The 11,565-nt window shown below is 40.4% G+C and overlaps 1 protein-coding gene across 1 annotated transcript in view; it reads right to left on the reverse strand.

Annotated features, from left to right (window-relative positions):
• LOC106532311 (TRAF2 and NCK-interacting protein kinase) overlaps positions 1–11,565 on the reverse strand; it is a gene marked incomplete at its 3' end in the record, with an annotated part of 119,761 nt that overhangs the window by 9,906 nt on the left and 98,290 nt on the right. Inside the window, 4 exon segments of the mRNA XM_014028344.1 lie at positions 2,895–3,236; positions 3,728–3,928; positions 7,002–7,088; positions 11,227–11,337. Coding sequence (XP_013883798.1) covers positions 2,895–3,236; positions 3,728–3,928; positions 7,002–7,088; positions 11,227–11,337 — 741 coding nt within the window.

The following is an 11,565-nucleotide window of genomic DNA, read 5'->3' on the forward strand; positions in this document are numbered from 1 at the left end:
TGGTCTGAAATAAGCATTTTAAAATGTTTTCAAAATATATGTCTGGCACTTTGGAGAAAATCCAGGACTCGCTGGAGGGATTATGTATCCCCTCTGGCCTGGGAACGTCTCGGAGTCCCCCAGGACATGGAGGGTGTCGCTGGGGAGAAGGGGTCTCTCTGCTGCTGCCCCCGCGACCTGATCCCGGATAAGCGGCAGAAAATGGACGGACGGACAATTTGTATTGTTAGTCTAAATTGTTACATTTAAAATTATAACTCTAATTCAAACAGAATAGCCTGTTGTCAAGATAATCATAGAGTGTCATTTATTTTCAACTCAAAATATCTTCAAACTAATGAAATATAAAGTTATTAGGAAGGAAAATCAGCACAACTTAAGAACAAATCTGTGCGTACGAACGGTTCTTGCATGAGGCCCAATGTTTCAATTATAAACAAAGAAGTACAAATATGTAGGTATAGTGTCTATAAAAAGTATTGTTTTACAGTTTTGTCGTGGTTATAAATCAGTCATGGTCAATATTAATTGCCTTTTTTATAAAAAGAAAAAAATTCCAGTGACATAAAGTGAAATCAAACTTATGTAAAGTAATGCTAACTAAATAAGTGACTGCATAAATATTTACCCCCTTTAAAATGACTGTCTTTATTTAACTCAGAGAAAAGATGACTGAAAAGTACAAGTCAGGAGATGGAGACATTTCAAAGGACCTAAACATTCCAGGAGTTCTGTTAAATCAATCCATCCATCATCTTTTACCCGCTTCTTCTTTTCCAGGTCACTTCTGCCTATACCCAGCAGTCACTGTGGGAGAGGTAGGGGACGCCCTGGACAAGTCCATCACAGAGACACACAAGACACAAACAACCATGGACAATTTAGAGTTACCAATTGACACAAAATGCATGTTTTCATCACTGCCACTAATGAGTTCCTGGACTACAGTTAAAGAACTAGGTGTTGTTCGCTTACTTGCAGTAGAAGAAGAAATTACTTGGCATGATTGTTTTTTTTTTTTTTTTTTTGTATTCTAGAGACCACTGAGACACCCGTGAGCACTCTGAAGGACCTACAAGCCCCAGCAGATGAGATGGGAGAGACTGAACAACAACTGTTGCCTGAGTTCTTCACCAATGCTTGGAGTCTTACACATCTGGTTGGCAAACTCTAATCCAGATTTATTATCAATCTTCTCCATCTCACCTGCTGAAGCTTGAAACTCCTTCAGAGTGCTCACAAGTGTCTTGGTGGCCTTTATCACTATTTTCTTTTATGCACAGTCACTCAGTTTGTGAGGACGGCCCACTCTTGGTAAATTTACACGTCCCATACTCCTTCCAGTTTACAATTATGGACTTAACAGAACTTCTGGGTGACATTTAGGACCATAGAAATACTTTTATTCCCATCCTCTGACTGGTCTTTCTCAGTGTTCTTTTTTATAACTGGCATTATTTTGTAGAAATTAAATCTTACTTTGCCAATAAGCTTTTTTTAAATAATTTTTTTGACAAAAAGCCCAATTTATAGTGAGAAATGATAATACTCATTATAAAAAGGTAAACCCCCCAAAGGGGTGGATATGGCAGCATGACAGCTTAGTGGTTGGCACTGCTGCCTAACCGCAGAAAGGTCCTGGGCAGGGGTGGGCGTGGTTTCGCTAATCAGCTAATAGCAGAACTACTTTTGCATTTAGTGGATTAGCTTTTTCACTAACTTTGAAAACTGTTAGCAGACCAATTAGCCTCTGCTAACTTAGATATTAGTGTTAGCTTCTGCTAATTTTTAGTTTTTTATTCATTTTGTTTAGCTATTTTGAATTAACTTCAGAAAATGTATTTGTTTTTTTTTTTACATATTTTTGGGTTTGGCGTTAGTAAAGCTAATATTTTTAGTTACCAAAACTAACTTTTTGGTTAACTGTGCCCAGCATTGGTCCTTGGTTTAAACTCCAGTGTGGGCCTGGGACATTTTTGACCTCCCTTAAAAAAGACATCTGTAATCTCGATGGTATTTGCATGGTTAAATAAAAAGTTAATACATTTAAAAAGTACTTTTTATAGACACTGTATGTGTAAACAAGTGTATGTTTGTGTGTTTCTATACGCATGTATTTTCGGGTAAGATCTGCCTTATTTGAAGATCCAAAGCCTAGATTACTGCTGGCTGCAAGATTGTACTTTGCGTTGTGGTTTTGGAGATGTGGGGCTGTGTAAGTGTGGGATCTGTGGGGATGTACGAGGAGAAAGGCCTAGCCAAAGAACTGAAGATCTCTGAGAAATATGATTCACCTGTTCAGCGGAGCGCCAACGCATTAGATTATTGTTACCGGTAGATGAGTTTGGTGTTGGACTGAATTGAGGAACTTGAAGAAAATTGACAATAGCGTGGTCAGATATGCAAGAACTTCGTCGAGGGGGGGCTGAAGGAGGGCACTGTGAGGAGGAGAGTTCGTGATTTGAGTGGGCATTTTTTAAAGTAGCACGGAGAAATTGGCTAGGGCAGGATTGGAATAAGGGGTCAGATTGCTCATCATCTTTAAACTCTGAACACGCCCACAAGTCCTCTTGGCTATCAGATAGTTGTGCCAGTTTGCCACGCCCACTTTGGTTTTCAGGGTATAGCTCTACATCTATTCTATGACAAGGTGAGCGTGACCTACAGGGAGGGTTAGAACTAACCATTCCGATCCCAGTAGGAGAGATTGGGACATGGCTCTCCACAGGAAACTGGACATGTTCTGCTGTCCAAGAAGTCCGAGACCTGGGACCTTGTTTAAAGTTATTAGCAGGAGTAGGAGAAACAGTCACTGTAGGGATTGGATTTGGTGCCTGCATGGGCCTTTTGCCAGGATTCATCTGCTTCTGAACACAAGATGGGTTCTGACCCACCTGTCCTGGTTGAATCAGTCCCTTAATGGGTCCTTTGCCAGGATTCATCTGCTTCTGAACACATGATGGGTTCTGGCCCACCTGTCCTGGTTGAATTGGTCCCTTAATGGGCCCATTGCCAGTAATCTGCTTGTGAACACATCTTGGACCCTGACCCCCCTGTCCTGGTTTCCCACATTCTTTGCACTGCTGATCCAGGGCTTTACCCTGTTCAGATGGAACAAATGTTTTAGGGATAACGTGTCTGGTTGACTTAGGTGGTGCCTGAGCTTTTAGTTGGCCAGGAGAAGAGGTGTTTGGAGACGCCCTGGATGGGTTCTTAGGATTACATGGGCCTTGGACCTAGGAATCAGATTCAGATGAAGGTAAATAGTAGTTCAACAAACATAATGTGTCATTATCAAAGCAATTACATTTATTCAGCATCAGCAATTTTAAATTGACAGGTCTTGTCAATGCTTTCGTCACTAAATGGTAAATGGAGTGTACTTATTTAGCGTCTTTCTATCCGACCAAAATACTCAAAGAAATTTACACAACAACCTGTGCCCTCATTTACCCATTCATTCACACATTCATTCATTCTACAAAGCTAATACAGGTAAATCAATCTATAGAGACTATTCAGGTCTTTAAATCACATTCATATACTGATGGCACACACATCAGAGGCAGGAGGAGGTTCAGTGTCTTGCCCAAGGACACCTTGACATAGGACCAAATAGCAGGGGTATCTAACCGCCAACTCTTTCATTAGAGGAATGACTGCACCTAAACACTCTACCACAGCCAAATGAATGTCTGAAAACCTCATCCTGCATGTTGGAATTTACCTCTTTGGCCCAAGAAGGCTTGTCATTAGACTTATTGACTTTTGTGACGTGGAAATGCTGGTTCTTTTCTCCTTGCCTTCCCTCCAGCTGCTGCTGCTGCTGCTGCTGCTGCAGAGACACCAAGAAGGCTCGCTCATTCTGGAGCTGCCTCTGAAGACGCTCTGCCTGTCGTTGCTCTTCGACCTGTTTACGCTTGTACTCCTAGAGAGAAATAAAAGAGGCTGAATGAAAGAAATCAAAGACTTGGATGAGTTTCACAAAAACATGAAAACAATGTTGGTTGATTTAAAGCAGGGGTGTAAATTCCAGTCTTCGAGGGCCGCTATCCTGCATGTTTTAAAGGTTTTCCTGCGCCAACACCTGATTTTGATGGCTGGTTGATTAACAGGCTTCTGCACAATTTGACACCCCTGATTTAAAGGGAAAGGAATCATGAGATCCAGAAAGGATGAGGGAAGGATGAGGCACATGAATGATCAACAATGAAGCAAGTTATTAGATACTGAGCACTTATTGATTCACTGAGAAGAGAAAACTACTTTAGCGATTAAGGGAATCAATAATTAGATTTTGTGGTCTGTTAGCAAAATCTCTCATGAACCTCTGGACTGATACTTGGAAAGTAATCATAGAATGAACACAACTCATTAACTTGATTCAAGATGACTACAACAGCTAATCAGTCTCATAAAAATTGAAATAGCAACAACAATTTTACAGAATGTAAACTAAAATTTGGTGTGGTAGTAGTTGATAGTTATTTCCATCACATAGTCTGAGTGCTTAGAAATCCCAAAGGATCTTGTAATGTAATGCGTGATCAAACATTATTTTGAGCATTTAAAAAAAACACACCCATAATTTTCCCTCAGCTCTCTGTGAGCAAGTGGCCATCAGGGCACTAGCTGATAGGCTGATAGGCTCTTTTGCATGTGATCAACCAGTTTTGGGTGACACAACAAACTGGCTGATCCACTTTAAGGCTGAGTTTACCTGCAACTTCTCAGACTGAATGTCTTGATGCATCTCAGTAATCCAGGTTGGAAAAAAACTGATTAATTTGGTCCTCTAGACACCTTTTTTTGATCCTCAGATTGAGGAAGTCTTAGAAAAAAGACAAACATTTCAACCAAGAACCCATCAAGTGTACCTGACTCAACATTGTTAGATTGTTCCTCCTGGATTATTGAGGATGCATCAGGACAGCCATAACTATAAATTTTCAGTCTAAAATTAAGATCTATGATTCAGTTTGGGTACTTACTGGTAACAAGTCAAATACTTACTAAGTTAGAGCCTAAACATTACAATGGGCCTCATGCAGGAACATGTTCGTATTCTTATCCTAAATTTCTCTTACTTTTGTTCGTACGAACATGCCATGTTAGATTCAACAAGCTCTTCTATCTTCAGTGTGTAAATGAGCTGCGTAAACATGATGAATTCCACCTGTACGTATCCAGCTACTCGTGCATGTGGAGAGAAGATTAGCGTAATTACCACCCCAAAAGTATCGTATAAGGCTATGTTTCCTGCCTCAGATTTCAGTAAGTGTCCATTCGTGAAAATGACAGCGAAAAGTAAAAAGAAGAACTTTACGAGTTCGGAGATTGAAGTCCTGCTCTCCAAGTTCGAGAAAAGAAAATCTGTCATTTTTACCAGCGTCAGCTGTGGAATTAAAGGAGCTGCTTAAAGGAATGAAATGTGCTGTTAATGTCGTGTCTCCTGACGGTCGTATACAGTCACAGAAATAAAAATCTAAATTATATTCATCTCTCTCTAGTCCTACTCCGGTTTTCCTTTGGTCAAATATTTTTAATTCAAGGGTAAACAACCGTGTTAGCCTTTTTCATTTATTCAGAAGAAGAGCAGTCACGCACCACTACCCCCCCACCCCAATCCGCCCCCCGCCGCAAGTGTCAAATGCGTTTCTGAAAAAAAAAAGCATTTTAAAATGTCTCCAAACTTCAATTAACTTCATATTAATATTGTAGTGTTATACAACAGCATTAATAGCCAATGTAATTTAATTTAACCATTTTATGTCATTAGTCTTCATTATTACATTTAAAATTATAATTCTAATTCAAACAGAATAGCCTATTTTCATTATGGAGTGTGATTTATAACTTGAAATATCTTCAAACTAATTAAATATAAAGTTATTAGTGAAGAAAACCCGTCTGATAACAGCAGACTGACTGCTCGTAAAATATACGACARGTCTGGACCACTCGTRAATTTTGTTCRTATCTGAARAAAATCKTAGAATACGAAAACATTGGTGAATGCCACAAATTCTCCTAAATCACTCGTACGCACAACTTAAGAACAAATCTGTGCGTACGAACGGTTCTTGCATGAGGCCCAATGGCTTTATTTTATTTAGAACAAAGCGTCTCTCCTTCCTTACTGGTCTGTGGCCCCTCTGGCTGGATCAAATCAACCATTTTGAATATGTACTTGTGAATGCTGGTATGCGGTCCGATCGCGACACCACTACCTATGATATACTGATTAACAGCACTGTGACAGACAAAGACAGCACAGTGAAGGCAAAGGGTTTGTGTTTAGTGTCAATATGATGGATCTCAAAAGCTTTTTCTTTTCAGTCTCTCCATTCCTAGGAATTTACACAATAGCTAATCTATTTCACTGAAAGGGGAGGATGATAAACGACATGTTATTGTACAGTGTGAGTCACAAGCCTCAGGACACTTATGGCTATGTCTGGAACATGGTCGCCGTCTTGAAAGCTGCCATATTGGATCAAAATCTATTTTTTCCAATGAGAAGGTGGTCATTTAGAATGTCAAAGAATTGTCTCAGAAATGATTGCAGCAATCAGATTTGTAATATCAACACAGAAAATTGCAACAACTGGGAACGTTGCCTGTTATCTGATGTGTTCAGTGTGCTGTCCCTGATGCTGAATATAGTGTCTGTGTACATTGCATTACTCATAAAACACAAACTTTGACTCAGGTCCTGTGCAAAACAACAATGTTCCATTTTCCCTTTGAGTATTTTTGGATTATATTCTGAATCTTTTCAAATCCGACCAACTTGTTACGACTAATCATGCAATCAGGAAATAAAATTAACTCCAAAACCAGCATTAGCGTCAGGATTTTTTTCCTCAAATCTGCAGTGAATAAGCCGGGAAACACAGATTGTGGATTTCCTCACAGTCAGAATGCTACTTTTTGGATCAGCTTTCAGGTGCATGCAGTGGAGGTGGGGACCACAGCTGTGACAAGAGCGCTACGGTTACCAGTAATAAAGCCTGTTCCTGTAGCAGCTGCTTCTGGAGAATCTCTAGCTGCCTCTGCTCCTCTTCCAGCTGTCTACGGATATACTCCTGAGCATCCCGTCCGCACAAAAGAGAAATAATTTGAGAGAAAACTTGAGAAATAGAAGGAAAAAACACACACCGACAGCATGAGAAAAACAGACAAAGAGGATGAAAAGGTTCGTTTTCTGAGCTGGCAGTGAAAAAGATCAGGAAAATCCATTTAGAACAGGCATCTCAACCAAATCAAACACAGAACTGGGTTACTATATTATATAAACTAAAGTACGTTCAAGGATTTTAACACAAAAGTTAAAGCAGTACAGTTCTTTTAAAGTGAGGGTAGAAAAGTTATGAAATGAACACTTAGTATCTTCCTTGTAGATAATTTTTTTAATTACCTTGGTTTGGAGTTTAAATCTGACAGGATTAGCAAGCTATTGACTAGTGTATATTCAATTAAATTCAATTCAAAAATACTTTATTGATCTCAGAGGGAAATTAGGTATATTAACTCATTTAACTAAAGAATTAATGTAGATGCTGATGGCTGTGGGCAGGAAAGATCTTCTGTAGAGGACTGTATTACAGCGAAATTGAAGAAGCCTCTGACTGAAGACACTTTGTCTTTTATTTTTGTCACTTCAGTAGAAAATGAAACCAAATATTATTAGTTTATTTAGTTTATTTATTTCTTCATCATCAGTGACCTTTTTTAAGTGAGAAGATAAGAAAGAAAATAAGAAAAGGGAAAAGAGCTGAAACTACAAATGTATGAAATATACTCAATAAGACCACAAGACACCCCCCAACATCCAAACATCCACACCCACCAATAACCGCACAGATATATATACATAATGACGTACTAACATTTTCACCCACATCTACATGCATGCCTGTATGGATTATACGTACCAATGCATCCCCACACCACCTTGTGTGTTGTGAGCATGCATACCTATCCAAGGTTTCTCCAATAGAATATTTAATAGTGACTGTGAAGAGCCCAAGACCCAGCCCCCAAGACCCGAGGCAGACAAAGAAGGGAGCCAGAGCCCGAGACCCCAAGAGTGACCCCGAGCACAGAGCCCCCAGAGCCACCCACGCAGGACGAACCACCCACCCACCCCCCAGATTGGACCACAGGCGGGAACCAGAAGAGCTCCATGGGCAGCCACATGCAGAAACCCCCGGGGGCAGCAGTGACAAACCCATAGGCCCCCGCCGGAGTCCACCGCACCAAGGCAGATCCAGGCAAGGGCACAGAGGACCAGGCTCCGAGGACCCACCCCCCTCGGGCCACGGCCCAATGGGACCAGAGGACCCGAGCCCCCCCAGGCAGTCACAGGGCCAAGCCGACAAACGCCCAGGCGCCCAGCCCCAGACAGAGAGGGCCCCAAGCACGCCGGCAGGGAGGGGCTTATCCCACCAGGGAGCAGTGCAGCAGGGGCGCAAAGCACAAAAACCCAGCTGTATAACAGTGGGGGCAGTCAAAAACCCAGCCTGACAAGTACCCAATCAAACACAAACACACTCATACCATCCCACCCTCATCCTCACACTCATTCACTCAAAGACATACAATAACTGCACAATCCAGTCACGCTCCTGATGCATACACTATCCCCCCCGGGTTCAAGACATGTACCCGCCCCCCATAGGGGGCAGTCCATGGCTGTGTCCAAAACGGCAGGACGGGTCCTCCGAAGGTCGAATTTGTCGGCCGCATACGTCACAGCGCCGCGACGAAGGACGTCCAAAACGGAAGACTCCTCCGATGCGGCCGACAAATACATCCTTCTTTTTCCCCGAATCGAAGGACAGGTCCGATGGGTCCTTCCCGGCCCAGCATATCCCATAATGCATTGCGGCCCGACCGGAGATTTGTTCAAGCTAGTAATGGCGGACGAAGCGAGAGAAAAGAATACATTTTAAATAAAAATATGGTGATTTAAAAATTTAAAAAATTTAGCGGTTGTAATTCTAATACTTTTATCATTTGTATGGACATTTTTTTAAATATTATTTTTTCGTCATAAAAAACGCGAAATAAACATGAACCTACAGCGGGTCAATTAGTTCTTCAAATGATACCATCCATCCATCCATCCAATTTTATAGTTTTGTGATATTAATAATGCTAATGTATTGATAATTTTCTAGTTTTGATTTAAGTTTGCTTGTTTACAGTCGTCACAGTTGCTAGGTGACAAGACGTACGCCGGGGGTAAGGACGGGAGGCTAGACCGTCCAAATCCACAGCCTCTTTTTTTCCGGTCTTCCYRKHCTACCAAGGACCCGGCCCGCCGAGACCGGGGAGTCTGGGTCCTCCGGAGGACCCGGCCTGTTGTTTTGGACACAGCCCATATCCAAACCCAGGAGGTAGACCCATTCTATCTGGGGTGGAGAGGAGTCTAACTCACACAGAATGTACGTTCGTTAAAGAAAGTTGCTGTATTCTCTAAATCATTTTACTGTTGTGTCTGTTTTGGTTTTGTTATTTTCTTGTTCTGGATTCTGCTGTTTTCTTGATGTTCCTTATATTTGAAAGTCATTTTACATGCATTCCTTCAGCTCAGTCAGTCCTTCGCATCATTACTCACCTGTCCCTCATTTGCCTATCAACCTCTTTTATTACTAACTTATTTGCATTTGTTGCCACTCCTAGTCTTACTGAACCTACCAGTTCTCACCCACTAATTAGAACTGTGCTCCTTGTGGCTTTTTGCTTTACTTTTACTTTTGCTTTTGCGTGATGTCCCGTCAACTTTTTGTTTTTAATGATAAATGTGTTTAGTTAACTGGTTAACCATATCCTTAACAGCTTGAGTTCTTCTGCTTTCTTGGGTTCTTGCTCACAACAAAAGGCAATAGAACCGGTAATTTTTGTAGACTAGGGAGAGAGTACCCGGAGAAAACCCACACATGCACAGGGAGAACATGTAAACACCACACACTCAGACCTGGCGAACCTGTAACCTTCTTTCTGTGAAGTGACAGCTCTAACCACTGTTTCTCTGTGCCAACTTTAAAGGATCTCAGACTACATGCACATGTTGGCCTCTTTTTGTTGTTGTTGTTGTTTTCTATTCTACTAAAAGTTGTTGCTTTTGACACATGAAAACTCCTATTAATATTTATATTTTTCATTTAAGCACATTGCAGTCTTTTTCCTGATGCAAAACATTCTGGAATAGATTTAATGATGATGATGATGATGGATTGCAGTTAAGACTGAAACAAAAAGAATTGAGACTAAAAGGCTATACTGTGTGACAAAGTATCGTTTCGATGTCCTGCACAAGTTTTTTAAAATGTTACTATAAAACATGATCATCATGATGTTTAATGAATTAGTTCTGGTGCTAAAAGTCATATTTTAGCTTGGAAGGCTATTTATTAGCTATGGAGAAAACACCACATATATTAGCACTGGCGCTAACGACATATATTGCCATTAGCTTAGGAGCTAACAAGAAAGCTAAAAGGATGAAGCTGAGGTGCGCCTTCCACGAAGCAGCCTTTTTTTGTCCTCCTTTTTAATGTCAGGCTACACGCTCTCTTTAATTTAAAAGGGCCGAACTTCAGATACTGTCCAAAATTAACATGCAAGCTGGTTAGAGCTCACACCAGAGCACCAGTAAGTGTCATCATTTTTCCAGTGTGCTTTGTGGATTAAATAACATGGTGACGTCCGTGTGAAAATGAACGTTTTAAAATTTATAAAAACACTCTACAGAATTTTATCCTTGTTTTTAAAGTTGAAATAAATGTTTGTCAAATAATGTCTAATGTTACAACTAGTCAGAGATCCCTTTAAATGATTTAGAAGTACCATATTATAAATACACATTATTCCTGATGGAGCTGAACATTTGGATTTTTGAAAGGTTAAATGAGGTAAACAAAACAGTTTGAATGAAATAAATAGAAAAAAGCTATAAATCTGTAAAAACTGCGTGACTGATGATTCAGCAATTACACAATACGTTTTAATAGAAACCCAAATTCCTGACTACAAGTTGTGTGAAAAGTACAAAAAAGTGTAATGTCTTCTCTTTGGTTGAAAAAGAAAATCCAAAAAGTTACAAAAGGAGAGTAAAGTTAGCATTAACACACAAAACAACAAGAGGTTTTACACTTAAATCAGTATTCCCTGCATTTATGCACAAGTCTGAATAAAAAATACAAAAAAGATGTGAACCTGCTCTCTCTCTGAATGCCACTTCTCCTCGTTTCTGCGCGACTGCGGATCCACAAAAGCGGGGTTCACCCGCTCCCCGTCCATCTTGTGCTGTAAATGGTGCTGCGGTTTCTGACGGAACGGAAACCAAACAATCAACCGTCGGTTTCTGTACAACACAAACCTCAATAAAGGTTACCACAAAACAGAACGCTTTACTTTAAAGGGATCCCCGATTAGTTGTAACATTGGACTTTATTTGATAAACATTTATTTTAACTGTAAAATAAAGACTGTAAAAATACTGTAGGCTGTTCAGTTTTTATAATTTTTAACTAAAAGTTTAAAAATATATTACAC

The sequence above is a fragment of the Austrofundulus limnaeus genome, unplaced genomic scaffold, assembly GCF_001266775.1.
Source record: "Austrofundulus limnaeus strain Quisiro unplaced genomic scaffold, Austrofundulus_limnaeus-1.0 Scaffold749, whole genome shotgun sequence".
NCBI classification, from domain to species: Eukaryota; Metazoa; Chordata; class Actinopteri; order Cyprinodontiformes; family Rivulidae; genus Austrofundulus; species Austrofundulus limnaeus.